The 27,292-nt window shown below is 41.2% G+C and overlaps 1 protein-coding gene and 1 non-coding gene across 5 annotated transcripts in view; both read left to right on the forward strand.

Moving 5' to 3' along the window:
* TANC1 (tetratricopeptide repeat, ankyrin repeat and coiled-coil containing 1) overlaps positions 1–27,292 on the forward strand; it is a 127,120-nt gene that overhangs the window by 81,730 nt on the left and 18,098 nt on the right. For 3 of the 4 annotated variants that reach the window (XM_053407574.1, XM_053407590.1, XM_053407573.1), the window contains 10 exons: positions 1,484–1,588; positions 10,007–10,137; positions 11,345–11,534; positions 14,210–14,470; positions 18,252–18,377; positions 19,497–19,781; positions 21,199–21,347; positions 24,081–24,312; positions 25,204–25,370; positions 26,448–27,055. In XM_053407574.1, coding sequence (XP_053263549.1) covers positions 1,484–1,588; positions 10,007–10,137; positions 11,345–11,534; positions 14,210–14,470; positions 18,252–18,377; positions 19,497–19,781; positions 21,199–21,347; positions 24,081–24,312; positions 25,204–25,370; positions 26,448–27,055 — 2,254 coding nt within the window. The remainder of the gene's footprint in view (positions 1–1,483; positions 1,589–10,006; positions 10,138–11,344; positions 11,535–14,209; positions 14,471–18,251; positions 18,378–19,496; positions 19,782–21,198; positions 21,348–24,080; positions 24,313–25,203; positions 25,371–26,447; positions 27,056–27,292) is intronic. The other variant, XM_053407580.1, reaches the window with a different exon arrangement.
* Positions 6,165–6,240, forward strand: TRNAE-CUC (transfer RNA glutamic acid (anticodon CUC)). Its single transcript has one exon. It is a non-coding gene; the product is annotated as a tRNA-Glu (tRNA).

Here is a 27,292-nt window from a genome sequence, read left to right on the forward strand (position 1 = left end):
GCTTATTTCTGTCACACACATACAGATAGAAATGTGTGTGTGTGTGTGTGTGCTCTGTAGCCCTGTTGAACTATATTAGCTATATGGAACCATCAGTATCATACTGAGATCCAGAGCCTCTTCCTATGGGTTCTTCGTGCAAGTCTGCTAGCAACTGTGTCCTCTCCTGTGGGGTGGATCTTCTTGGCAGCATGCTTGGAGGGTTTTATGTTTGTGAGGGACTATGACAGAGACCCATGATGTGGCGATGGCAACCCAGTTTGTTGCTTATGTCTATGGTTGTGGCTTTTTTAAAAAAAACCCACACATGGTGCTGTAGAGGAATTTTCAGTGTTAAAATGCCAAAATTGGTGGGTAGTAGTAGAGATGCCAGGGATTTTGTGTGAGGGGTTGTAGTTGCTGATGCTGCGTTGGATCTTATCTCTGATGGTTTTTGTTCCCTTGTCATCTCTGCTACTGGGAGTGAATAGAACTGGGATACATTAAGAACAGTATTGGCCCTGGTGTCAGCCCAGCAAAGCAGAATCCTAGGATAAGGCCTGTTGGCTTACTTAAAAGCAATTTCTGTTTCTCTAAAGAACCTTTAGATGGCAGTATTGTTCTCATTGTGGGGGGTGTTTTGGTGACCAGAAATTCTGTTGTGCATTTAATGTTTCCTGCAATTGCATTCAGCAAAGCACACGGCTATCAATAATTTAAATAGTTGAATGAAATTACTAAATTCATTCTCTTACATTTGATGAACTCCTTTGATGAACAGTTACTCCAACCTCAAAAGTGAATGACGCGCTTATAAATTACATAGTATGTTTGATTTTGGCCACCAGTTAGCAAAATCTCTCCCTCTTTTATTTTTATTATTATTGAAAATACTGAAGAGCTACCGTAGCAGCCGAACAGATATTTCTCTCCTTTCTTCCTCCCGCCCTGCCCACCGTCTTACAATCAACGTTGTGCGTCATTCGCCTGGGTAAAAATACTGTACTCAGTAATATAAAGCTGCTGGACTGGAGTATTTAGAGTGTTAATGTTGCAAGCTGTCCGCTTTGTAATCCTTGCCTCCCAGCTGCAAAGATTATACTAGTAAACAGGGTTATCTTCGAATTGAAGCAGAAAAACAGAGGCTCTGCCCAGAGAGGCCAACTCCAGAGCTGTGTGAGTTTTGACCATGTCAAAGTCACCCTCTTTACATAGGCTGGAGGCTGATTCAAGAGCACCGCAGCAAGGAAACTGCTTTTGTTCCACAGCACAGTTTACATTCCAAAAAGTGAGCCTGACTAAAGCTTGCTGTTGCTGCTTTTTCCCCCTGACAACAGACAGCGAGAGTGGAAGTACGAGAGTTCACTGTCTTTATTATAGCATGTGTTGTGTGTGTATTGTCTCCGTCTGCAACGTGCATTTCTGCTTTTAGAGTTGTGCTGGTCCTCTGTAATTTGTGTTCTGTGTGGGAAAAAGGCAAGTTTGAGATCTTTCCGCATTTCAGGTCCCATCAGGAAGCCCAAGTATGTAGAAAGTCCCCGGATACCAGGAGATGCAGTCGCCGTATCAATGAGGAAAGTGTTGGAGCCGACAGATCCCAACCAGAATGGTAAGCATGTGTGTTCGGAGTGCTTTCCTTTCGACTTAATGACTGGACTTCGACTTGAAAGCGAAGCGGCTACAAAAACAAGTAAGAATTGAGCCCTTTGTGCAGATCTTGGCTTTGCAGATCTTGTGATAGGTTCGTTATGTGCCATGTCTAGCAGTCTAAAATTCTTGAACGATGTATACACAGTCTTCAAGCAAAATTAAGTGTGAGAGTTGTGGGTCACTTTTAAATTGAGAGGCCTGTTTGAATTCCGTTTCTGGACTTGCTTTCAAGTTTTAACAACGGAGTACGTTATGCTGATGCCATGTTGAAGTGCTGTGTCTTGCCACTGCCGTTAAAATGCTTGCTAAATCAGACAGCAATAACAATAGATGACTGTGTTGGCAAAGCTGGTAGCAGCCCGACCCTGGAGTTAATTGGTATTCTTGAAAAGTTCCTAGTTCATTAAATTTGACTACCACATAACAAAGTGCAGTTTCAGAGAATGTCAGGGCAAAATGACAATCAACATGCTGTGTAAGTATTTGTATAATAATGAGGATTTCATATTCACTGTGATGTTTTAGATTTGCAGCCTAATTGACACCAACAGAAACAACCTATAACATCAAGTTAAATTGGATATTCCCTTGTTTTTCTTGTGCTTTGAATTTAAGACCTGAGTTCTCACCATCTCTTCTTATTGGAGGTGCAGAAAGTTTCTAGGAATATTCCTTCCTGGCACCTTTCCCATATTTTTGTGCATATCTTGATTCAGATATACACAAAAGTGTATGGCGCTATTTCTTCTACAGGCCAGTCTAACTTCTGTAGCTTAAATTCTGTGTCTTTCTGCAGTTTCATTCCCCCCCTCCTCAAATTCCAAAGCAACAAGTTCAAGTATGTTCCATCTCTCGTAGGTTTCAAATTGAAGGAGCTGAACACTTAACAATATGCATGTTGTATGGATGGTTTCTTCCTCCAACATTTTATTTTCACTCAGTTATTTTCTTCAGACATGTGCATACTGGTCATGCAGGATTGACAGTCAAATATTGCTACAGTATTGTTGTTTAATAGGGAAGCCCCCTTTTTGTGGTGGAAAGGTTGCATTTTGTTTCTGCATAGGGGTGCTTTATACATCCATCACCTCTCATGACCCACTGATTAGTAACTCTCTCTTCAGCAAAGTGGATCTAGGCTTTCTGAGCTAGAGAGGTTATAAATCCTGAGAATACTGATCATTGTTCACTGGTTTGGGTGGCTTAAGTCTCCATCCTCTCACTCCCATATGGCGGCAAATTTCACTGCCATTTTGCCATTAGTCTGCACATACTATATCGCCATAATGATTAAAACAATAACATCAGAGATGGTAAAGAAACTGATTGCCTAACGTTTTAAGCCCTTTCTTGACACTAGTGTCCTAAATATAATCATAAAATAAATGACATCTCTAGGTATGGAGTTCATGTGAATAAATAGTTCTTGTTTGGCTACAAAACTGATTATTCCACAGTAATCAACATTCTCAGAAGGAAAGGAGTAGACTATTTCTAATTTTAAAGGGAGATCCTTACTGAATGGATTAAAGCAAACTGATGAGATGGCAGATGTATCAATAAGTGGTATTTTTGGGCACAGCAGCAACCATTTGTATGGATGCTGTGGCATGTCGCAGACAAGCAGAAAGGCCACAGCTTACTCCTTCATGGCATACATCAAATTTCAAAGGTGATGTAATGTGCACACAAGTTCTTTCCAGGCATTCCTTCCACAGGTTCCTTACCTTCATTTGCAGAAGAGACCTCTCTAAAAGGGACCTTGCTGCAAGCACATAGATTCTCCCGATTGGGGGAAAGCCCATGTCCGTATTGCAGGCTTCCCTTGAGAGATGTTCCCCACCCACTGTGGATGATCAGCAGAGTGACAGGCACAAGAGATTCTATGTACAAATGTCAGCCAGGCAGGCAATTGAATGCTACTTTGACAGCATCCTTCGCTGTACCTGAGGGCAGTAGGAGCCAGGTTAGGCGGGATATTTATTGCCTACAGCAGGAGCCTCACTCTGCCTTATGGTAAGTCCAGCCCTGCCTGGTGGGAGCAGGATCTGCAGCCACTATCCTACTTCCTCCTTCCTCCTCCTCCTCCTCCTCCTCCTCGTAATTACAATTGCATGAAGAGGCTGGAAGAGGCTACAGTATCCTCTTAATGAGGTAGAGAATGTACTTGAGGCCCTTCTGTCTGCTACCAAAGCCCACATTTTATTTTCCCTTTCCACAGAGGCCAATAAAGGCAAAAAGACTGTCGTGCCTTGTGCATCTGTCAAGAAAAGTGTCACCCTGGTTTCTCATTGTTGGCAGGCTATGTTCTCTGTGTTTGCTGTATGGTTGCTGATCAGAGTGTGAGGTTCAAATGGCTGTCTCTGCAGGCTGAGTGTGGTTGTGTGGGAGTGAATAGAAACATTGGCTTAAAAAGTCGCTTCTGTGGAGCAGCTTTAGCTTCCTTTGGTCTCTAAATGACATGATTGTTTTCTTGCAGGAGCAAAAAGTGAAATGTGTGGATTTCTCTTTTAAACTGCTCAACCTTTTATCTGTATTTTTAATAATACAACATGGAACGGATACTCTGCACTAAAAGATAACTAGAAAGATGTGGCAGTGATCACAAATAGATGACTAGCAATGGGGGGAAGGGGGGGCCATTCTCCCAGAACATCACCCTGATATCACACATTAAGAGTTTCTATGTTTTTGCCACAAGAAAGTAGATTATTCTGACTTCCAGGTTAGGTAAATATTAATATTTATACTGAAAAACAAATTGATGTTTAGTGGTTTCTTGGTTCATTCATACTGTACCTCTTTCTTAGCTGTATTGGGGGAGGGCATGTGGCTCTTCAAACTATTGGCATCCTCATACACTGTGGTCATCTTGCATTGGATACAGTGATGGGAGAGTCAGATGTCAAAAAAGCTGGGAGAATTCCTACTTCTATAATGTGAAAGCCTTCCAGAATGGAGTCTCTTGGTGGCCATATCCGTAATCACATGGATAACTGCAGTGCGCTCTACTTGGGTCTACCTTTGAAGGTGACTCTGAAACTACAACTAATCCAGAATGCAGCAGCTAGACTGGGGACTGGGAGTGGCCACTGGGACTATAGTAACACCGGTCCTGAAAGATCTTCACTGGCTCCCAGTATGTTTCTGAGCACAATTCAAAGTGTTGCTGCTGCCCTTTAAAGCCCTAAATGGCCTCGGCCTGGTATACCTGAAGGAGCGTCTCCACCTCCATCGTTCAGCCCGGTCTCTAAGGTCCTCCGAGGGGCTTCTGGCAGTTCCCTCACTGCAAGAAGTGAAGTTACAGGGAACCAGGCAGAGAGGGCCTTCTCGGTGGTGGCGCCCACCATGTGGAACGCCCTCCCATCAGATGCCAAGGAGATAAAGAACTACGCAACTTTTAGAAGACACCTGAAAGCAGTCCTGTATTGGGAAGTTTTTAATGTCTGCCATTTTATTATGTTTTTTATATGTACTGGAAGCCACCCAGAGTGACTGGGGAAACCCAGCCAGATGGGCAGGGTATTTATTATTATTATTATTATTAATTTACTTATTACGTTTATATACCACCTTCATCTTCCAAGGTGTTCAAGGTGGTGTACATGGTTCTCCTCCCCATTTCATCCTCACAACAACCCTGTGAGGTAGGTTGGCTAAGAGATAGTCACTGGCCCAAGGTCACCCAGTGAGTTTCATGACTGAGTGGGGATCTGAACCCTGGTCTCCCAAGTCATAGTCCAACACTCTTAACCATTACGCTGCACTGGCTTTCATAATGCATCACCTTTGTCTTCATATGTGTGTGTAGGGAAAGTTGGGACTTGGGCAAGAGTGTATTGTGTGAACTCTTTAACTACTCCAGTAATGTATCTGAAGGCATTAAATCACATTGTTTTCAATTGTTTATATAGAAATCACCAGTATAAATGCTGAATTTGACTCTTAATGTGGTGACAGCATCTGTTTCATGTTTTGAGCTCGGTTTAAGATAATCACTTGTGTGTACTGAACATTTTTTAAACTCGAAGAAGTTTACTTTTTTTTTTTAAGTGCTCTTTAGTTGTTTACTACTGTTAGCTATAAAAGCAATTTCTTGGACCTCTCTGCTTAGTTGGTGGCAGAATTCCCAAAGGGTTAGTGCTCTTGGAAAGTAACAAACTGTAGTTTCTGTTCTTCCACATCCTATTGGAAGTATCAATTTCTTATATAGTGAGGATTCCTATATGTGTATTTTGAATATCTGAAATTTCAAATACTTAAAAGGCTTCAGTTCCAACGTCCTCTGTACATTAATTTTGTTCAATAGTCTAACATAATAATTCCCAAACGGAAGCTTAGGTTTTGGGTGTGGATTGTAGTCTGGTGAAGTAGTTTGCTGTTAGTACTTATAGGGAGAAATGAGAAACATGCATGAACATCAGCTCAGAGTTACAAGGAACTCCTTAGCTGCTCAGCTGCCATGTCCTTTTTGTCTCTGGAATTAGGCTTATCTTAGTATTAAGCAGTGCTTTTTTCTGGGGGGACACAGGGCCGACCAGGGATAGCTCAGTTGGTAGAGCATGAGACTCTCAAATCTCAAGGTCGTGGGTTCAAGCCCCACATTGGTCAGAAGATTCCTGCATTGCCGGGGGTTGGATGTAGAAGACCCTCATTCCAACTCTACAATTTTATTATTCTATGAAGGCAAATCATACATTTAAACATTATAAAGGCTCATGCAGTTGCCCTTGCCTGTCATATACAGTGGTACCTCAGGTTAAGTACTTAATTCATTCCAGAGGTCCGTACTTAACCTGAAACTGTTCTTAACCTGAAGCACCACTTTAGCTAATGGGGCCTCCTGCTGCTGCTGCACCGCCGGAGCACAATTTCTGTTCTTATCCTGAAGCAAAGTTCTTAACCTGAAGCACTATTTCTGGGTTAGCGGAGTCTGTAACCTGAAGCGTATGTAACCCGAGGTACCAATGTACATGCTTGTGGTTCCCAAACAAATGCAAATAAGCTTCCACTTGCCCCCTCACAGCCTCCTCCTGAACAAAATCTCTGGAGTATTGTAACAGTACCTAGCCCAAACCCAGAATGCTTTACTTTTCATGTTGATTCAGAATCCCCCCCCCCCGATAAGGCTTTCTCCAGGTAAACATCTGTAGTATTGTAGTTTTTGTGTGTGTGTGTGTGTGTGTGTGTGTGTGTGTGTTTGAAGAATAGAATAGGAATACTCCACTCGACTGTTTCATCTGTAGCAGAAACCCTGGAATCCATCTTCCCAATGTTGGGAAACATCCATTTACAGTAATGCTTTTGAATCGAAGCATCTTGATTATAAAATGATTTTTTTGTGGATGATTTGACAGCTGCTCTTACAGCTGAGACTGTAGACAGCACCCTCCCCTTTTTACTAGCGTTTTCGCCATCACAAAGAAAGGGAAAGTGCCTGTTTGTTCAGTTTATGACTGACAGTTTTATAGAAGTCCAGAGAGATATCTTTCCGCTTCCGTTACTGAAACAAGGGTTGCCAATTCTATGTGTGCGTATAGATATAGATGCTATTTTATTTTTTCAATAGTAATAGACTACTTAATCATAAACGTTTGTAAAACAAGTACAAAAACCAACAATGTAAACAATGAGTTATTTCGAATGCAATTTAAAACTGCCAGAAATGACAGAGTGACTTAAAGTAAAATGTGACTAAATCACCAGCCCAGGAATGCTTGGGGAAATAGAAGTTTTTAGCATGACGACACATGTCTGATGTCAGCTGAGAGGAAATTCCACAAATGGGTGCCACAACACTAAAGGCCCTGCTCTGTGCCACTGCAGGTTGTGCACATTCACATATTTATTTCATAGAATCATAAAATTGTAGAGTTGGATGGGACTCCAGTAGTCATCTAGTCCAACTCCCTGAACTGGGATGAGGGAAGAAAACAAGCTTGGATATGGAAATTCTGACAAACTACTTTGTGGTGTCTTCAATTACTCAAGTTGAATAAAATGCCCTAGCTCTTGTGTCTTTATTTACAAACAGGCCAAAGTTACAGCAGTGTAAAAATGAGCTACCAGTTCACCTCATCCTCTGTGTGTAATTAATAATGGATTCACGATCGCCTTTTTAGGTGAACCCAAGCTTTTCTTGTTAGAAATGTCATTACTGCAGAATATCCAGCAGCTATAAATCTGTGAAGATAGCAGAGCTCTTATTAAAAGTGCATATGGAAATTAAATTTCAAGTATCATATTCAGATTCTCATTCATACATACACACACACACACACACTGCTCCTGTTCAGATATTCTTGAAGACAAGTGGATGAAAATTTGCTAAGAGTAATGTAGTGCCAGCTACCGCTATTTGTATGAACCAAATAACTTTAATATAGAGAAATGATACTTGAATGATAGTTCCCTTGCAAATATCCCCTATCACAGTCACATTAAGAAATGGCAGATTACTTTCTTTTAAGGATTAGATGCCGTGAAAACAAATCTCTGAACGGAAGACCTCATTGGAAGAGTAATACAGAGTTGTTTTCATCATTTGAAGGATATTGGAAAAAACACTTAAATCTTTTCTATCAAAGACCCCGGCTGTTTGTTAGTTCAGCTCAAGATTAAGCAGATGTCTTGTCTGCTACAAGCTAGTGGAATTGTGTTTCGGTAATTCCTTCTGAGCCAGTTGTTCAAATGTATTTGCAGTTCAACTTGTCCTGTTAAAGGGCACCTCTGTTCTTTGCTACAGGTTCTTAAAAACTGACGTTCCTACTTTTTTTTTCTTGAGGTTCCCTCACCCACAAATAAGTGAAAGGGAAAAGGCACTACTGAAAGAACAATATTATTTATTTATATTGGCTATCCTATAACAAAAAGTTCTCAAGTCAGCTTACAATTTAAAATACTTACTGAATTTTCAATAACTATAAGAGTAACAACAAAAGTAGTATATGACGCAACATAAAAGCAGAAAAGTTGGGAGATAATTGGGATGGTTGCACAGGCAGTCATAAGCAACAGTAAAATTAATACTGTACCACATTTGTATAGGAACTGATACATTTCCCTGAGATTGTTCTATTTCATAGCTTTCTGAAAATACCTGGGACATAAATCATCCAGAGAAAAGTATATTGAGGGACAAACTAGATGCAATATGGGAGATTTGTGAATGGATCCCAGGTGTTTCATTTTTAAACATATTAATAATAGCCTTGTAGAAAATGGGACTGGAGGAGGAGGTATTTTTACCTGTTCTTCCCATGCTATTTATTCTATCTAAATTATCCTGCTATTTGCATGTGGAATGTTTTTGTTTTTTTGCAGGTATTATTTAGGCACTTGTCATATTCATCCCCTATTCCACTGGTTCCCCATTAGCCAGACCCCCTGTTTTTCAAATCCAAGCCACGAACCCCCTATTTTTGAAAATGTTGATATCTCTGTAGTAGGTTTTATTATGTGAATGGTGCCACTATACCCTCCAACATGTCCCAGCTCAAAACCAGGACGAGTGTCTTCCAGGAGAGTCACCTGACCCACGCAAGAGTATTTTTGGGTGCCACAGTCTTGTGTGTTTGGGGGCGCTGTGCTCTTGTGTGATGTTTGCAGCGTGTCCTAGACTGTTGGCAGAGTGTGTGCAACAGGCCCCCTTGGTGGGTTCCGCATACCCCCTGGGCTCCACAGACCACCAATTGAGAACCTGTTCAACTAGTATGTGTTACCTGCATGCTTTAGTTCAAGATTTCCAAGTGAACATAAGTTTCTCAAGCACCATTTCCCATATCTTCAAAGCAGCCCTACTCTAATTTTTTAATTTAAAAGAAAATAACCGGAGAACCAGATCGCATTTCACATGCCACATCTCATTTGACCCTTTGATTTCAATGAGAAAGTTAAATGTGTGCTGTTCCGTCTCCCTTGCAATCAGTGGGACCTAAAGGGGCCCCACGGTGGCAGGATTGTGTCGTAGGTTTTAAAACTTTAGTATTATATACCCTGATAATCCATTTCATTGTTTCTCTCTCTGTTGAAATCTATATTCTTATTGGCCCAAGAATGAATTCAGACTTGAATGAGCCTTGTTCTTCTAGAATCATAGAGTTGGAAGGGACTCTGAGGTTCCTCTAGTCCTCCCCCTGCAGTGCAGGAATCTCAGCTAAAGCATCAATGACAGATGGCCATCCAACCTCTGCTCAAAAACCTCCAAGGAAGGAGAGTCCACAACTTCCTGAGGGAGACGGTTCCACTGCCGAACAGCTCTTACTGTCAGAAGCTTCTTCCTGGTGTTTAGTCGGAATCTCTTTTCTTGTAACTTGTTGTTACTCTTGCACAGCAAGTCACTGTACTCCTTCATACAGTATTTTCTTTTATTGCATAGAAACAAAGTCAGAGAAAGAATCAAGCTGTTCACCAGCGGCTCAGGAACTGATGACAAGACTGGGATTTTTACTGGGAGAAGGGATTCCAACGTCTGCCCATATCTCTGTGGAAGAAAAGCGCGAAGCTATGGTATGCTAATGGAAACAACTTGTAAACAGTAATCTGTTAAAACTAGAGACGCCAACAAATACTGTGCTTTCAATATATTTAATAGCAAACATGCTAATAGACAACAAAAATCACTTACATAAATGTGTACACAGTGCACATTTGTAGGAAGCACTGAAAGAAAAAGAGCTTTGGCTTAATCTTCACTGTTCCAAGGAAATTCTTTACATTGGATGGGGTTGTGAGAAAATCATGGAGTGGTTATTTTTCACCCGCTGCTTCAGGCAGTTGCAACCTGGAAGGATTATTTAAAAACAACTTTTGGATTTTCTCCTAAGGTAGGGGAACCTTGTCCTTCTAGATGTTGTTGAACTACAACTCCCAGCAGGGCCAGTAATCAAAGCTGATGGGTATTGTAGTCCAATAACATATGGAACGCCACATGTTTTCCACTTCTGTCTTAGGCAATAAAGATCACCACAGTGAACTGAAGATGTGGCTTTTCGCTTGATCAATATACAGGGAAGAGCTGAAAATCTCCCACTTGTGAAAATTCACAGCAGATCATTTTTCTACTTTTGGCCTTGGGAATCAGATTTGAGTTTTGTTACAACATTTTCTCTCGTTCTGTTGTCTAATGTAGCAGCCATGGCTCACTCACTTGTACCTATCTGTTTTTGCACATGTGTATTTTTAACTGGATGCCTTTTGTCCCATAGGCACTTCTGGCTTGCACATTCCTTACTGCTTGGTTTATGAGGCATAAGAACGTGGGAAATAATCTGTATGACTCTCGCGAGATGCTTAGAGGCGACAGTGCATTCCGTTGTAGTACAGGAGGGCACCTATTCTAGGAGAATTCTAGCCACCTGTGGCAAAAGATTTTAAACCAAATTTTGTCCACGCCTTTCCTTTTCGAATCTGCAGAGAAGCATATTTGATCACTATCCCAAACAAGTCCTGGGTTTTGTGTTGCAGCCTCTCAACAAACAGTGTTCCAGGCATAAGACAGTGAACTTTGCAGGTCCAAGTTAAAATACTAAGGGCCCATAATCTGCTGTTGCTGCTGCTTCTTTCTTGAAAGGGGCTTAATGAATCCTCTTACGATGCCGCCTTGGAAAGTTGTGTTAACTTTAGGCTTGTTTGATTTCCTGCTTAGTATTGATTCCGCCATGGACCGATAGCGCTGTGCTCTGTGTATTCACCCTTCCTTTCCTTCGTTTTCTAGTGCACCATAGCTAGCCAAGGAGTCAGTCCCTGCTCTACCCTGACGAGCAGCACCACGTCGCCAAGCACCGACAGCCCCTGCTCAACTCTGAATAGCTGTGCTGGCAAAACGGCGGCCAACAAAAGTAGTCCCTGTGGGACCATTAGCAGCCCAAGCTCTACGTTGGAAAGCAAGGATAGTGGAATTATAGGTAAGCAGTTTAATTCATAGCAATGCACTGACTTACTGCTGTCTCTATTGCATCTTGCTTCTCTGCATCAGCCGATACAGCCACTAGGCGTTCAGGGAGTTTGCTCCGAAACTCTCTTGTGTTAATTTCTGTTAGTACTTGGCTTCAATTCCAAAGTCTCCATGCTCCAGAAATTTTTAAAGTGCTCTTTCGCTTGAAATAATTTTGTCGTTCTCAGTAGTTCTTTTGTGTCTTTCCTGTGGGCATTTAGTCATAGGCTGGGAGAGGGCTGGAACCCCGAGTTTCTTCACTGCACTACAGTGTATATTTGCTGGGGAAGTTCTGCTGGGGAAGAGAATAGCAGTGCTAATGGGATGCAGTGATTAAGAGCAGGAGCAATTGATCATAAAGCCTCCGCTCCACATTTCACTACAGTCATGAATTCGTTGGGTTGCTTTAGGCAGTACATTTATCTCTCATCCTTGAGTACAGTACTGATCGACCATACAAGGTTGTTCTAAAGATTTACTGAAATAATGCATGTGACGCATATAGAGAACTTTGTTAAGGACCAGGGAGTGTTTATATTATGCTACTATTTGGGGGGAGTGTTCCACCCCTTGTAAACAAAGATCCCTGCCTGGAAAGTTGTCAGTTTTTTGTATCATTGCAAACAGGTTCATGACACAGTGTTCCAGTGTGAGGAGAGAAGGCAAACTTGGTGTGGGGGGTGTGAGTGAGAGAAAGAGCCACCGAGGCTATTTGAGTTTCAGTCAACAGTAACGGATCCATGCTGTACTCCAGTTGGCAACAGAGATATAGAGAAAATCGCAAGTCAAACACTGAGAGGCCCAAGTGGGGGAATAAGGCCTTCACCTGTTACTGGAAGGACCACAGAAATGGTTCCAAATAACTTTCTCCAAGTAGGCTGAGGTGCTGTTACTAAAAAGGCCTACTTCTTAATAGCCACCCAACGCACTTCACTTGGTGGGGCATTTGGAATAGGGCCTCTGAAAAAGATATTGAGGATCAGATGAGGTATATGCAGGAAAGGGCAATATTTCAAATAACCTGGTTCCAAGCCATTAAGAGCTTTGAAGTTTAAGATCCACAGTTTAAATTGGGCCTGGAAGTGGATCCACTGCAGTTAGGGTGAAGGAGCTATGCTAGTGAGGGCAAACATCGGAAGTATTCATGAAATGCTTTCAGTTCTGGACCAAGAAAGGCTGATAAGTTTCATCATAACTGCAGTTTAATGATGGTGTTATGTGGAGGTTTGAATGATTAATTCATAACTGGGAATGAAAACTAGAACAGGAGAAATCAAGCCTCAAAGAGCTGGGTAAAATGAAGACTTGAGGACACACCGAAGAAAACCGCTGGGAAACCCATTAGCTAGGATGATAACGGATCTGGAAATTGTGTGTCTTCTGTTCTCAAGGCTGTTGTGAAAATGTATAGAATTTTCTGTTGTGCAACATGCTCGTCTTAAAATAAAACACTCCCTCCCACGCATTCCCTTCAAATCCTGAAAGACAGCATTTAATTTGAAAGCTAGCATGTACACATGCATTGCAAATTTGTCTTCAACTGAAGGGGGGTGGGAATGGAATGGATATTAAAATGAACTTGTATCTTACTAAGTATCCTAAGTCCCCCAAGTTATTTATAGATCTAATCATTCTACATTCATTTGGAAGGATTTAAGTGTGGAAGGCGTACGTACTGCATTTCCTAAAGCATCCCTTAACGTGTGTGTGTGTGTGTGTGTGTGTACACTCAATGTGTGCATGCAAATATATGAAGAGTATTAAATGCTAATTCAGTATACAGTTTGGCAAGTATTATCTTTTGTGTAACTGTTTTTGGCAGACTTTGCCAAACCGTGAAAATAGCTTGTTATTCCATGCTACTTAAGTAGGCTTCCATTGTAATTTCCATCCCTGCTACGTTATTCTGGGCCAGTAGGTTTTTTGAGTGGAGAGCTGCCCTTCCTCTCCCTTTCCTTCACCCGCACTTTCTGCTGGGTCAGGCTTTTATTCTTTTCTTTCTTTCTTTTTTTAAAAAAGTTTTTATTGCCTTAGTTGAAATTGTCTCTGCCTCCGTTGACATAATGGGGGTGAGGGCAGATTTTCATCATTTGTGGTGAGCTAAGTAAGAGAGGTCTGGGCTAGTGGCCAAAATGAGGAAGGGGGAGGCAGACTGGTGACATGCTGTCTTTTCGCTATTAGAAACTGGAGTGGAAATCTTTCCTGGTCCTCCCACTCCCCTCAATGAGTAAATCAGAAGGGACTCTTAGTTCATGATACATCAAAAGTCCCAAGTTTGCCCCCTGCCTTTAATCAACGTTAATCATTTGGCCATACGGAAGCACACTACAAGGCTTTCATCAAAATCCTTACGGCGTTTTACGTTATTTAAGTTGTCAGTATTCTTAAAGCAAGGAGGTCATGCTCTGAGAGACATACGTAGTTGCAACTAAGAACATGAACAGTAGTAGCTGTACTACAATGCCCAATGAGTGTTTTTGTCTTCTCGCTAAAACCAGCCCAGGGAACACTAATTTAGTGTGTCTTGTAGGAGGAGCTCATCACCTTATTGAACGAAGTTTCAGTCTAAGAACACTGCAAACCAGTTTATTATTCTAGCATTCTTCCCATTAGAATTCATTGGTTTCCTTTTTATTTGTTTTTAAGCGACAGTAACAAGTTCATCTGAAAACGACGACCGTAGTGGATCCAGTTTGGAGTGGAGCAAAGACGGAAGCCTCAGAGCTGGTGCACATCAAGGAATTATTCATGAACGGAGAACAGATAATTGCTCACCAGTTGCAGAAGAGGAGACGGTGGGGTCTTCAGAAAGTCTGCCAAAAGTGGAAGCATCTTCTGGAGATGGCCCTGTGACTTACACTCAAAGCTCTGGCTCATTAGTAATGCCTCGGCCCAATTCCGTTGCAGGTAAGGAGCAACCAAAGGGAGCAAGTGTTGTGTGTGCTCCAGCCCTTTTTTTTAATACACACTTTTCCTTTAGCACTGTTCTTGCATGGACCAGTTCCCATCAAATTGTGTCTGATCGCCACGTAATGGAAATGCAAGCTAGAGAGCCAGCACTGGTTAAGGGGAGTGCATGAAATTTAACAGAAGTAATTTTTAGAAGCAGTTGAATCACAAAGGTCTGCGAAGCGATCGGGATGTTGCTGTGCAGAGACAGTGTAGTGTTCTTTGTGCTCATTGCTTTTTTATGTAAAGAGCTATATAAGTCCATCGACTTGAAGGATTATAGCAGGAAGCACTCAGCCTCTATATTAAGCTTCTAAATGCATATACAATGATGCAGACATGGGGCAGTGTCCAACTAAATACTTGAGCCAGTACAATGGGATTTCACTCCTTGTCTCCCACACACATCTGACACCATCTCCAAATCTGTTCCAGGGGGTTGGGTGCATGGGCGCGGGGGGGGGGGGGGAGACGGGGAGAACATTCCATTGTGCATGGAGAAATCCTTGTGCTGATGGAACTTTCACCATAGCATTGAACATAACCCATGGGGATTGGGTAGGGGAAGTTGTGTTGCTACTGCTTTGATGAACATAATCCATTCGGGGCCCCATGATATTTGCACAGCCATATTCCATAGACACTCATTCTTATGTGGCAGGAAAAAATCTGGAAAAGCTCTCTATGGATCTTTGGTAGTAAGACCATTATTAATAACCCAAACGAATTATCTGCTGTATGGAAGGTGCTGATTTTTACAGTTATTCTTCGTAGTCCCTGTGCAGTCCTGCACTTGGGTCTCTGCACAAAGCATCTGTATACAGTGGTACCTCGGGTTAAGTACTTAATTTGTTCCAGAGGTCCGTTCTTAACCTGAAATTGTTCTTAACCTGAAACACCACTTTAGCTAATGGGGCCTCCTGCTGCCGCCGCGCCGGCAGAGCACGATTTCTGTTCTCATCCTGAAGCAAAGTTCTTAACCTGAAGCACTATTTCTGGGTTAGCTGAGTCTGTAACCTGAAGCGTATGTAACCTGAAGCGTATGTAACCCGAGGTACCACTGTAACTTTCTAGAACTCTTTAGTCAGAGACCAAGTTCTGCTGGCTATCCTATTAAGCAGAGAGATTTGTCCCTGTCTGCAAATACCTTGAGAGAATAGACAACTACCTGCCTACTTAGCTTTCTTCTTCTGAGTGACTTCTGTTTTTCTTCTTCAGTATATTTAGGGAGTTTTCTCTCTATTTCTATTTTTGGATGGCAGGAATTCATTGTGGAGGCTCAACTGGTTGTTATTTAAAAGTGTAGTACACACTGAACAACCCCTTTTTTCAAATGCCAGTGAGATCTGGGTGGTTATTGAGACGGGTGAAACTTAGTCCTGTGATCATGGCATTCTCCTTCAATGGCACCTCAGTGATCAAGGGAATTGCTATGTTCATGTGCAATTGCCTACAGGTGTACTATATGTGTACACTTATATGAAATATTAGTATATAAAGCCCTAACCACTTGGGATCAGTTTACCTGTGAGAATGCCTTACCCAATATGTGCTCACTGAAGCACTTCAAGCTGCGGAACTGGTACTGTTACAGATGCAACATAATACTCATTCCACATTTGTAAGAAATCAATCTTTTAGTGTGGCAGCAGCTACACTTTGGAACTCCCTTCCTGTTGACATCAGACAGGCATTTTCTGTACTGTTTTTGGTGCCTGTTAAAACCATTTTTGTTTAGATAAGCCTATCCAGATATGTAAACTTTTAACGTGTATTTTAATCAGTGACCAGCTTATCACTAATTTTAATTGTTATTTTAATTTTTTTTAACATTCATTTTATTCTTTTTGTAAACTGCTTTGAGGTTTGTCTGGTTTTTGTTACAATCAAGCAGTATATAAATCTTCAGAACGTTGATCAAAATGACTGATTTGACTCAAAAGGGCAATATCCTAATAAAAAGAATAATGTGTGTGGTTTTTTTGGGGGGGGGGGAATATTCTCTAGATTTAGAAGATCACTCGGTTCAAATATTTATTTGCCTAATGGCTGGATGCTGGAATTTGCCCTTGCCATAAGAACCCAGACTTTGTGTTAAGGTAGTCATACTAGAATGTAGAGAGCCCTGTGTCCATACAATTGTGGAAGGTCTCTTCAGTTCATGAACTTTTGCTTCTGGTTTTATATCGGACACATTTTTAAGAAATAAAATTTTGCCAGGTATGTGGAGCGGTAGGGTGCATGGAAAAGGCCTAAATGGGAGAAAACCCCCATTTCAGTACACATTTTCTCAAAACCAGCTAAAGTAATGTAGACAGTTCTGCAGCCCTTTCCAGGTATTGTAAAAGTATGGTATTTTTACACACACACACACACACAAACACACACACACACACACACAAATTTCAGTCCCTATTTCCTTGCATTTCGGTGGGTTATGTTGGGGAGATTTTCCTGGTTGGTTATGATAAATATATCAATAGGTTTCTTCTATGTGTCCATTGCATAAGCTCACAGGACTGAAGAGACAAGCCACTTTTTAGTTTAAATTGCAGATCATGCCTTTAAAAACATCAGCAAAACTCCTGACTATAGTATGGTTCTCTTCTACACATCAGTTTTGTATTAGGACTACTGTTTCTAACTTCAGCTCTCTTTCTGTGTCGCTTGTTAATGCATTCTGGAGATGACCGATTTATTTTTCAGTACATTTCACAGCCTCTTAAATGCTTTTATGGCTAGTCATGTATATATCTTTGCAAAAAGGGAGGCTGAGAATCCTGCCATTAATGGGTGATTGTTGATGTTCTGGATGCTGTGAAATACTGCGCAAAGTGCCTGCTTGTCTCCTTCCAAGATTTGGACAGTGTCTGCTTGCAAGATTTGGGTTGCCAATAACTCTGAATGAAATCATTGGGGCAGAAGATTCATGCTAGCTACCTTGCTGTGTTTTGACATGGAAATATTGAAGCTTTAATAAATAAATTGGCTGCCAAACTGGTCATAAAAATTCATTGTGACCCTTGTCCTCTCTTATCTACTACCCAACAGTAAATCAGCAGTTTTAAATCCTTCTGAATGTTGCCCATATATAATATATATATACATCACAAAGGAGGACAATTAATTGGAGGACTGGAACCTTGAGACAGGCAGTTTATGGTGAAGGGAGGATATTTCAAAAAATTGTCTTTCTTTTGAAATACAAAATCACACACACTTTAGGGTTGTTTCTATGCACTGAGTTATTTTCCACTGCATAATGTTTTCGTTCATATAAGAATTTCTAAGAAACACTGGAAAGTGTCCTGAAAAGTTGATATTTTCAATGTTTAACAATGGGGGGAAATATTCACATGAAGCATAATCAATCATTAGCGTTTTATGGCCATAGGGTGTAGTGATTAACACATCCAAAGGAGAGGGTAAAGTAAATTAATTTTTAACTAACTTGAAGCTTATGGCAGCTCAATGCTGTGTTTTTTAAAGTGATGGGGCTGCAGTAAGAGCTAGTGTGGCATTGCAAAGGAAAAACTCTACTATGTTTGTACCGCATTCTGTCTCCAATGAGTTCGGCAGAGCATTTTAAGTTCACCACAGTTTGCTTTGTAGAGGCACACCTTCTGCTGTGCACCTCTGCATTGTTCCATGTTACTCAGCTGTGACTGGCTACTGTTTTGAGACATAATATTGAACCTCCTGCAGCCCATCCATCTGACAAGGTTCTTTGTTGTTACAGCAACAAGCTCCACCAAGCTAGAAGACCTGAGCTATTTGGATGGTCAGAGGAATACACCATTGAGGACCTCAATTCGCTTACCGTGGCACAATACTGCTGGAGGGAGAGTTCAGCAAGAAATAAAAGGTATCGGTAAAGCACAAGACTCATGGACTCGAGCCCTACATTGAGCAAAAGTTTGGTCTAGATAAGCCTTGTGGTTCCCTTCCAACTCTACGATTCTATGAAATAAATAACTAATGTTGTGTTGACCTGATCTGGAGATGGCATTATTCCTTAGTGGAAAATGCAAATGTTTTGTTTTGGTGCTTCCTTAGTGGAAATTAGAGGCTTGTCTGCCTTTATAGAACACTTTGAAGAGCTCCTTAGTTAGCAACTATACTTGACCAGCAGCAGCTCTCCAGAGATGTGGAGCCCATTGGTTCATTTAGCTCATTGTTTTCAACACAGATTGCCAGTGGCTTCCCAAGGTTGCAGATAAGGGACATACTCAATCCACTACTTGGAGATGTGGATTGAATCTGGGGCCTTCTGCATGCAGAACAGATGCCCTACTGGTGAGATACAGCCTCTCTCCCAGGGCTCACAGAACCATTATGTCTGTTCAGCCTTGATCAAAGTGTCTCCAAAGTACGGTGTGATGGCTTTGGGGACAGTGGCAGCCCCAGGACATTTAGGGTGGGGAAGGAGACAGCTCTTCCCCTTCACATTACCCAGCAAGTCCTACAGATTTGGAAGCAGAGAATAATTCCACTCAGAGCATTTAACATTCTGCTCAAGTGGGACATGGTATAAGGTAGGGTGCATTGCAATTTCCTTAACTTTCTTGCTTGCCTTTTGGTTTTTTAGAAACAACATTTCCCCAGGACTTTACTTTGGAAGCTGTCTGTGTCTTATAGGATGCCTCCACAGGCTTACCTTTATTATCTCAGATTTTGAGGCTCTAAAAATATGTATTTATGCAGATTTTTCTTTTTAGTAGCCCACACTCTTGCTGTGTATGAATCTTGAATGGAAGCCATTTAAAGTTTAGAAGCTGATTTTATGAAATCAGCTGTGTGCTTCTGCTCTGATGTACTTATGATTCAAGGCCATGTTTACGGTAAATTGATTCAAGGCTTTGTTTACAATAAATTGTTCGAAAACAGATTAGTTGCATTTTCTAAAGTTTGAGTGCTTTTGCCTTAAATTGATCTTTCGTTGCTTAAAATATTGTCTTCTAACAAGTTTTTTCCTTTCTCTCAGCACGTTTTGTCCCCTATAAGCCTCAAGACATTCTGCTTAAGCCACTATTGTTTGAAGTGCCAAGCATAACAACGGACTCTGTGTTTGTCGGAAGAGACTGGCTGTTTCAGGCAATAGAGGAAAAGTTGAAGAATAATAAAGAGCAGGCAGAAACCAGGGGAGCTGTTGTTGTTGGAAATGTGGGATTTGGGAAGACTGCTATTATTTCAAAGCTTGTGGCACTTAGCTGTCATGGAAGTCGCATGAGGCAGATTGCTTCCACCAGCTCTAATTCTTCTCCCAAAAGTAGGTTTAAAAACAATTTTTGTAGATCATTTTTGCTAATTCAGAAAAGTGTAAACAACAATGTATTTGCATGCATATGTGCTACACGAACTGCCAAATAAGTTGCATTAGCTTTTCTTAACATTGGTAGCACCTCTTCCCCACTCCCAAGTTGCTCTCTTGGTAGACTGTGGAAATGAGCTGCTTGGTAGCACAGTTCCTACAAGGGGCCTATTGGAGGTGTAAAGGACAGGGCCTCCTTGGTGGTAGTGCTGCCAATGTTATGGAATGAATACCCTTCAGAAGCTCCATCAGACTCCTTTAGTTTTGGCGGTAAAGATGCTAAGGCATCTTTCAAAGTGCGTTAGATGTAGGGTTGAGAAGAGCACCATTTAACCCTCTATCTTGGAAAGGCTATTCTCTGCCCCCACCATTGTTGTTAATTTTGCTGTTTTACATTGTTTTGTTTCCTGATTTGCATTTTATTTTACTCTGTTGTGCATATGGTTCCAATATGTTCACCACTTTGGGACAAAGCAATCTATAAGTAAACTCTACTAATAATTGCAGAGAACTTCATGTTTCAACAGATACTTGGTGTGTGATTAAAAATCAGCTGCATTTAAAGTTTTGGGTTTTTTTTTTATTTGCTACAGGGGTAGCCAATATGGTGTCCATATGCTGCTGTAGTACAACTCCCATACCCCCTGACCATTGGTCATGGTGGCGAGCGTGGACCTGGAGGACAATGTTGGCTACCCCTGCTGAATTCTCCATGTTTATATTGACGTCAATGCTGGCAGTAAGTATGTCTTTAACTTACACAGCTTCTGTTTTTCGCCCACATACTCACACTCTGTTGCTTTGTTGCCCCACGGCTTTTCCCCCAAGTCCTCTTCCATGAGTTCCATTTTATCGCACAGGTGATGTGTGTGTGCCCATTCTCAAAATTAATAGCCTTACTGTACTGAAATTGGGAAGGAATGTATGTTTGTGTCCTTCCAGCTCTACAGTTCTATGAGTCTATGGTGCTTTCACCCCAACCAAACCCTTTGGAGATCCTGACCTACTGTCATTCCATGCTAGCGTTTTGTTACCATAGGCCCATGAAACGAAATATAGCCTTGGGGTACATTTGGAAGGGTGTGTTTATTACTACAAAGGAATTTTAAATGTTTTTCTTCTGTTTTTGATTTGGGCATTTGCTGTTACGGCATCTCTAAATTAGCCGAGCAGATCTTCAAAGTGATGAGCATGTGCAGCTACATGGATGAAGTCATAACTGGTAACACATGCAGGCAGGCTGTGGGATTTCAAACAGTGTTTTAACTTTCCCTGGAAGACTAAACATCACCAACATTGCAGATACATAATTTATATCACAAAATGGATCACTGCTGGTTATAACTCTGGTGTCTGCTGGTCTCTTTCCTCACAGGCAGCGACCCCTGTCAAGAGATTCCTCTCAGCCAGATACCTGCTTCTGTTGCCTCGGCGGGTACCAGTACAAGCAAAACATTCAGCTGCCCCCCAGCTCAGGAACATCCGAACCAAATGGCAGAATCTGTTAGACGCCTTGCGTCAAAGGTAACACCCTAATATTTAACAGCTCTTAATCATAATCCAAATCACACGCATTCTACCTGTGTATTGACCCCCCTTACAAGAATTCAGAATATTTAGAAGCACTGGGTAAGTGGCCAGGCTTCTGTGCCACTAATTTCTTTTTCTCAGCTTTTAATAAATGGTACAGTTCACTTCAGTGATCTACACATTGCCAGTGAGGAGGTACTCATTGCATCATCTGTGGTGATTTCTTTCTGTTTGCCACTTTTTATTTCCCTTTTTTATCCCGATTGCATAAGGGCAAAGATGCAGTTTTACTTGAATTTTGAGAATATTTTTTCCCCTGTCCGACTTTGGCAGATGGCGATCTCTAATTCCAAAGGAAATGACTGCCTCCATCAGCTCGTTTATTTAACGTACCTTCCTGCAGCGCATGTATCAAGGAGGAGGGAGTGGGATCAAACATTTGATCTAGGCAGCTTACAGTGTTTTCGTCACTGATGTATCTAACGGTTATATAAGCTGGAATTACCAGCAAATTGCACTAGGGACATTCTAATGCATTTATTTTTGCAGGAAGGATTGTGAAAGAAGGAAAGCCTTGCCGAGTGTTGTAAATAGCAGAGGATTTGCTTTGGTATTGAAGTATTACTTGGTACAGTCTTTATGTAAGAACTGTCCTAATATTGTTGTCGTCATCAAAGCAGTTATTATTTTTAGAACATGATAGAATAAAGATGTATTAAGTCAACGCTAACCACTTTAAGATTATGAATCCTTACTGAATATTAAGCTGCACAGAGCTTGATGGTGCATACTTCCGCATATGCTCAATTTGCCAAAATTAAGCCTGATGTCCCATTCATCAGTGCACTTAACTTTTACAAGAGGAGGAACATGATAGTTATCTCTCTAGTGCAATATAAAATAAAATACAGATCTGTAACTTGTCAACATTCCAGATCTAGAACTCATAGTTGGATTATTCCATATAGCCAGACAGTTTGGGAATCTGCAAAAAGAAAGAAAGAAAGAAAGAAAAGGAGCAAGGTGGGACAAATTCTGGTTTGGGGTTTTTTTTTAAATTAAAGAAATGTATTTTTAGAAGAGTAAGCAGCACTGTTGTAGCATCCTGTGTTTAACAAATGGACTTGAAACTTTGTGGTTTCGTTGCCATGTTGGCAGGAATCCTTTCTGTTGAGGCCAGTACAGTGGTACCTCAGGTTACATACGCTTCAGGTTACAGACTCCGGTAACCCAGAAATATTACCTCAGGTTAAGAACTTTGCTTCAGGATGAGAACAGAAATCGTGCAGCGGCGGCGCAGCAGCAGGAGGAGGCCCCATTAGCTAAAGTGGTGCTTCAGGTTAAGAACAGTTTCAGGTTAAGAACAGACCTCCAGAACGAATTAAGTTCTTAACCCGAGGTACCACTGTATAGTGTCACACTGGTCTGCTTTGGAACTGCTGGGTCTTCTAAGGTCTTTAGCATTGTGTTTGTCAAAGGACAGTCACCAGTTTTGGCCATATGCAGCAGTCTTTGCATATGGCAGTGATATAGTTATTGATGAGAGAGGGGTATATTTATGTGAATTACAGGATTTGTACATCTGTGTTTACCTATTTCCAGAATTCGTTGTTTGGTGCTGGGAGATATATTTGGGAAGGTATAATATACCTTGTAAGGATAGGGAGGTTCTCTGTAAACTATGGTTTGCATATCAGAAGCTACAAAGGGATCATACTCTCCTTTTGCTTCTCTCTCTTTCTCCAGTAGTGAATTTCTCCAATTCTTCCCTTCTCCATTTTGAAGTTTTCATTACGTCTTCACCAGTGTCAGCCCTGACTGACACAACTGAGTCTTAGCATGTCCTGAGTTTTGTGCTCTAGTACAGCTGTGAGGAGGGGACGCGGGTGGCGCTCTGGGTTAAACCACTGAGCCTCTTGGGTTTGCCGATCAGAAGGTCGGTGGTTCGAATCCCTGCGATGGGGTGAGCTCCCGTTGCTCGGTTCCAACTCCTGCCAACCTAGCAGTTCAAAGCACGTCAAAGTGCAAGTAGATAAATAGGCGGGAAGGTAAATGGTGTTTCCGTGCACTGCTCTAGTTCGCCAGAAGTTGCTTAGTCATGCTGGCCACATGACCCGGAAGCTGTACGCCGGTTCCCTCAGCCAATAAAGCGAGATGAGCGCCGCAACCCCAGAGTCGGCCACGACTGGACCTAATGGTCAGGGGTCCCTTTACCTTTACCTTACAAGTGTGAGGAACCTGGTGCCTTCCAGATGTTGTTGGACTCCCAGCTTCCATCAGCCCAGTTTGGCATGGTCATTGGTCAGGAAGGATGGGAATTGCAGTCTGTCAACATTTTTTTTAAAAAAAAACAATTCTTTTTTCTTTTTTCTCTTTTTTTTCTTTTCTTTTTTTTCCTCTTTTCTCTTTTCTCTTTTCCACCAGCGAGCTCAAGGTGGCTTATATAGTTTCCCTCCTTCCCATCTTATCCTCACAACAAGCCTGTGAGGTAGGGTAGGGTGAGAGTGAGTGACTGGCCCAAGGTCACCCAGTGATCTTCATGGAGGAGTGGGAATTCGAACCCTGGTCGCCTAGGTTCTAGTCCAACACTCTAACCACTATGCCACACAGATGTTACCCATACCTGCTCTAAATCTACAATGATTCAATAGACCCCATTATTTTTACTCATGTAACTGGAAGCATCTACTATAAATACTAAACATTTCTTTTTTCTTTTTCAAAAAGGTTGTTGCCTATCACTACTGTCAAGCTGACAACACTTATACATGCCTTGTCCCAGAATTTGTGCATAGTATCGCTGCTCTTCTTTGCCGGTCTCATCAGTTAACAGCATACAGAGAACTTTTGATAAGGGAACCACATCTACAAAGTATGCTTAGCCTTAGGTCCTGCGTTCAAGATCCAGTAGCAGCATTCAGAAGAGGAGTGCTGGAACCACTTGCAAATCTTAGGAAAGGTAGGCCAAAAATAAAATTTCTCTACAGTGACTTCAATTACAAGACAAGGTCTGTGTTTTAGATGTGCCTAGCAGAAGTTAGCTTGCAGACCAGGGTGTGTTTTGCCGTTTTGTTTTAAAATAAGGTATCAGAGCCATCCAATAAAATAAAATAATGCAAACTAGTGTTAATCCAACTGTATTTTATATGTATGATGAAAAACACACTTGGAAAAAGCTAAGATATTGAAGTAGTTTCCTTAAATAAATAATGAACTGCTCCATTTTTAAAAAAATAAAATAAAAATTATTAGGTTATAATCGTACACATTTACTGATATACTTACAAGTCATCTGTAGTGCATTCTATAATACGATATATTAATCATGAAGCAATGTGAATCCATTTGCAAAAATGGAACTTTTAATGGAAGCTGTGATGGCAAATGTTGTTTGCTCAGTAACAACATAAACAGCTCTACACAAGCTGTGACTTCAGCAGTGTAGCATCTATTTAGAAATAATGAACTGCAGTTGCTATCCATGCATTTCAGAATACTTATTAGGTGAAACTAGACATTTGGTAGCAATTATGGGTCTGGAAACCTGGACTTAAACCTTCCCACTGCATAATTTTTTACACAATCAGATTGTTCACTATTTTCCTGCTTTTGTTGTTAGTCTTCATTATTATCCTTATTTTTCTTAGGATAATACAGGGGTCATTATTAATACCATTATTAGCAATATTGCATTTAGTCATCTTTTCACAAAAAGTTATCCAAAGCAAATTACAAAGTGAAAGGTTATGTTTATCTATTCAATTCCTGTAAACCATTTTATAAATTCAGATTTGGGCTGTGTGTGTGTGTAATGTATACTTCATTGGTATTTCATCGTCTTGCCCTTCAGAACAGAAAATTCCAGAAGAGGAATATATCATTTTGATAGATGGCCTAAATGAGGCTGAATTTCATAAACCTGATTATGGGGACACGGTTTCTTCATTCATCACAAATATTATTTCTAAATTTCCTCCCTGGCTAAAACTGATTGTGACTGTAAGAACGAACTTCCAGGTAATGTTTTGAAAACGTATAGCTTCAAACGTTGTTCTGAAATAATGCTGCATTGAGGAGAAAGAATCTCAAGGAGTTGTTTATGCTTTAATTTTAATTCAAAAGAATAGTCTGGAGAATGTGCTGTGGCTTAGACAGGCGCAGGGGTACCAACCTGAATAAAACATTTTTGTTGGGGTGGGGGCAGGTAAGTAGTAGTAATCTGAGGCTCCTCTGAAGACCTGCGGCAGCTCTACTATATGTGTGGTGTAAAAGTGCACAGCCGCAACAGCAAACTCTTTTAAACCACTGTCAGCCAACACAACTTGGTGTCAAGATCCATCAGGCCCAGACTGGAGGCAGCATTTCAGTCTCTACACTACTTCCCAGCTCTGGCAAAAGGAGGGAACAAAACAGAGAGTATCCAGAGCAGTTCATCTCTGTCCCCTATAAAAGCCACCAGGTCAGACTTATTTACTTGTGTGAATAACAGAAGGGCTCTGCTGCTATTTCCCTGTTTGTCCTGCCCCTCTCTTTTTTAATCTCTGGGTGGCCGGACACTTGGCCAACATTTTAGAAAACGTTTTGCCATGTCTGGACAAATTCAGTAATGACCATAAAGTCCTTCTAAGTGAAAGTCTATTACTTCAGAGCACAGGTAGGGGACTGTATGGTTGAATGTTGCGTATTACAAATATTATCTGCACATAGAAAACCAGATGTCAGGGAGGAAAGCTCTAGGCTAGCTTTTCCCCTCCTGGTGTACTAATTTTATATGTAGAGGGGATTTGTTCTACACACACACACACACACACACACACACACACGAGAGAAGCATTCAGCTGGGCAATTCCACCCCTTACCCCAGGTTATAATCTGAAACAAAACTCTCCAGAAGCAGTTTTACTACCTTTATCTAGACCAAATAGTTACGTTGTTCATTCTGTAAATACCTATCTATACCAAGGTTTCATTCATGCTGGCTCTTAGTCCAGCTTGATCCACCTTTAATATGATGTTCCTGCAAACTCAAATTTCATCTGTACACCTATGGCATTTGTACTGTAAAGTGCTTCTCTCTGTTCTTTTATAATACAGGAAATAATCAGCTCATATCCTTTCTTTACAATCTCCCTGGATGATTTCCCTGAAAATAAAGAAATACAGGCTGATCTGAATGTGTACATTCAGTACAGGATCGGTGCCAGCCAGGATATTGTAAACAATATATCTCTGAATGGAAAAGCTGATGCAGCTATAATTGGGAAAGTGAGCAACCATCTGATCATGAGGAGCATGGGATCCTATCTCTACTTGAAATTGACCCTGGATCTCTTTCAGAAGGGTCACCTAGTGATCAAAAGTGCAAGCTACAAGGTAGTTCCGGTCTCGCTCTCTGAGCTCTATTTGCTTCAGTGCAACATGAAGTTCATGACGAACTCATCATTTGAAAGGGCTCTGCCGGTGCTGAATGTGGCTCTAGCATCACTTCACCCAATGACAGATGACCAGATTTTCCAGGCCATCAATGCTGGCCAGATATATGGTGAACAGGACTGGGAAGAGTTCCATCAGAGGATGGAGTCCCTTTCAGGCTTTTTGATAAAAAGACGAGACAAAACACGAATGTTCTGCCATCCATCCTTCAGGGAGTGGCTGGTCTGGAGAGCAGAGGGTGAAAACACGGACTTCTTGTGTGAACCAAGGTAAATGGAAGCTGTATATATTATATTGTGGGTGCTAATAATTGCTGATGGTTTTTGTTTCTTTTATTGTGCTACATGAGGAAGATGGTACTGATACCGGACATGTCATTGCTAAGGGAAAAATGCTGTTAGAGCCAAGGTTTTTCATTTTGTTTAGGCACTGAAGCATAAATTTTACAATAAAATCAGAAATGAGACTGCATATCTAAAAAGCGGAATTTACTACTTTCAGTAACA

Source organism: Podarcis raffonei, chromosome 1 (genome assembly GCF_027172205.1).
Source record: "Podarcis raffonei isolate rPodRaf1 chromosome 1, rPodRaf1.pri, whole genome shotgun sequence".
NCBI lineage: Eukaryota > Metazoa > Chordata > Lepidosauria > Squamata > Lacertidae > Podarcis > Podarcis raffonei.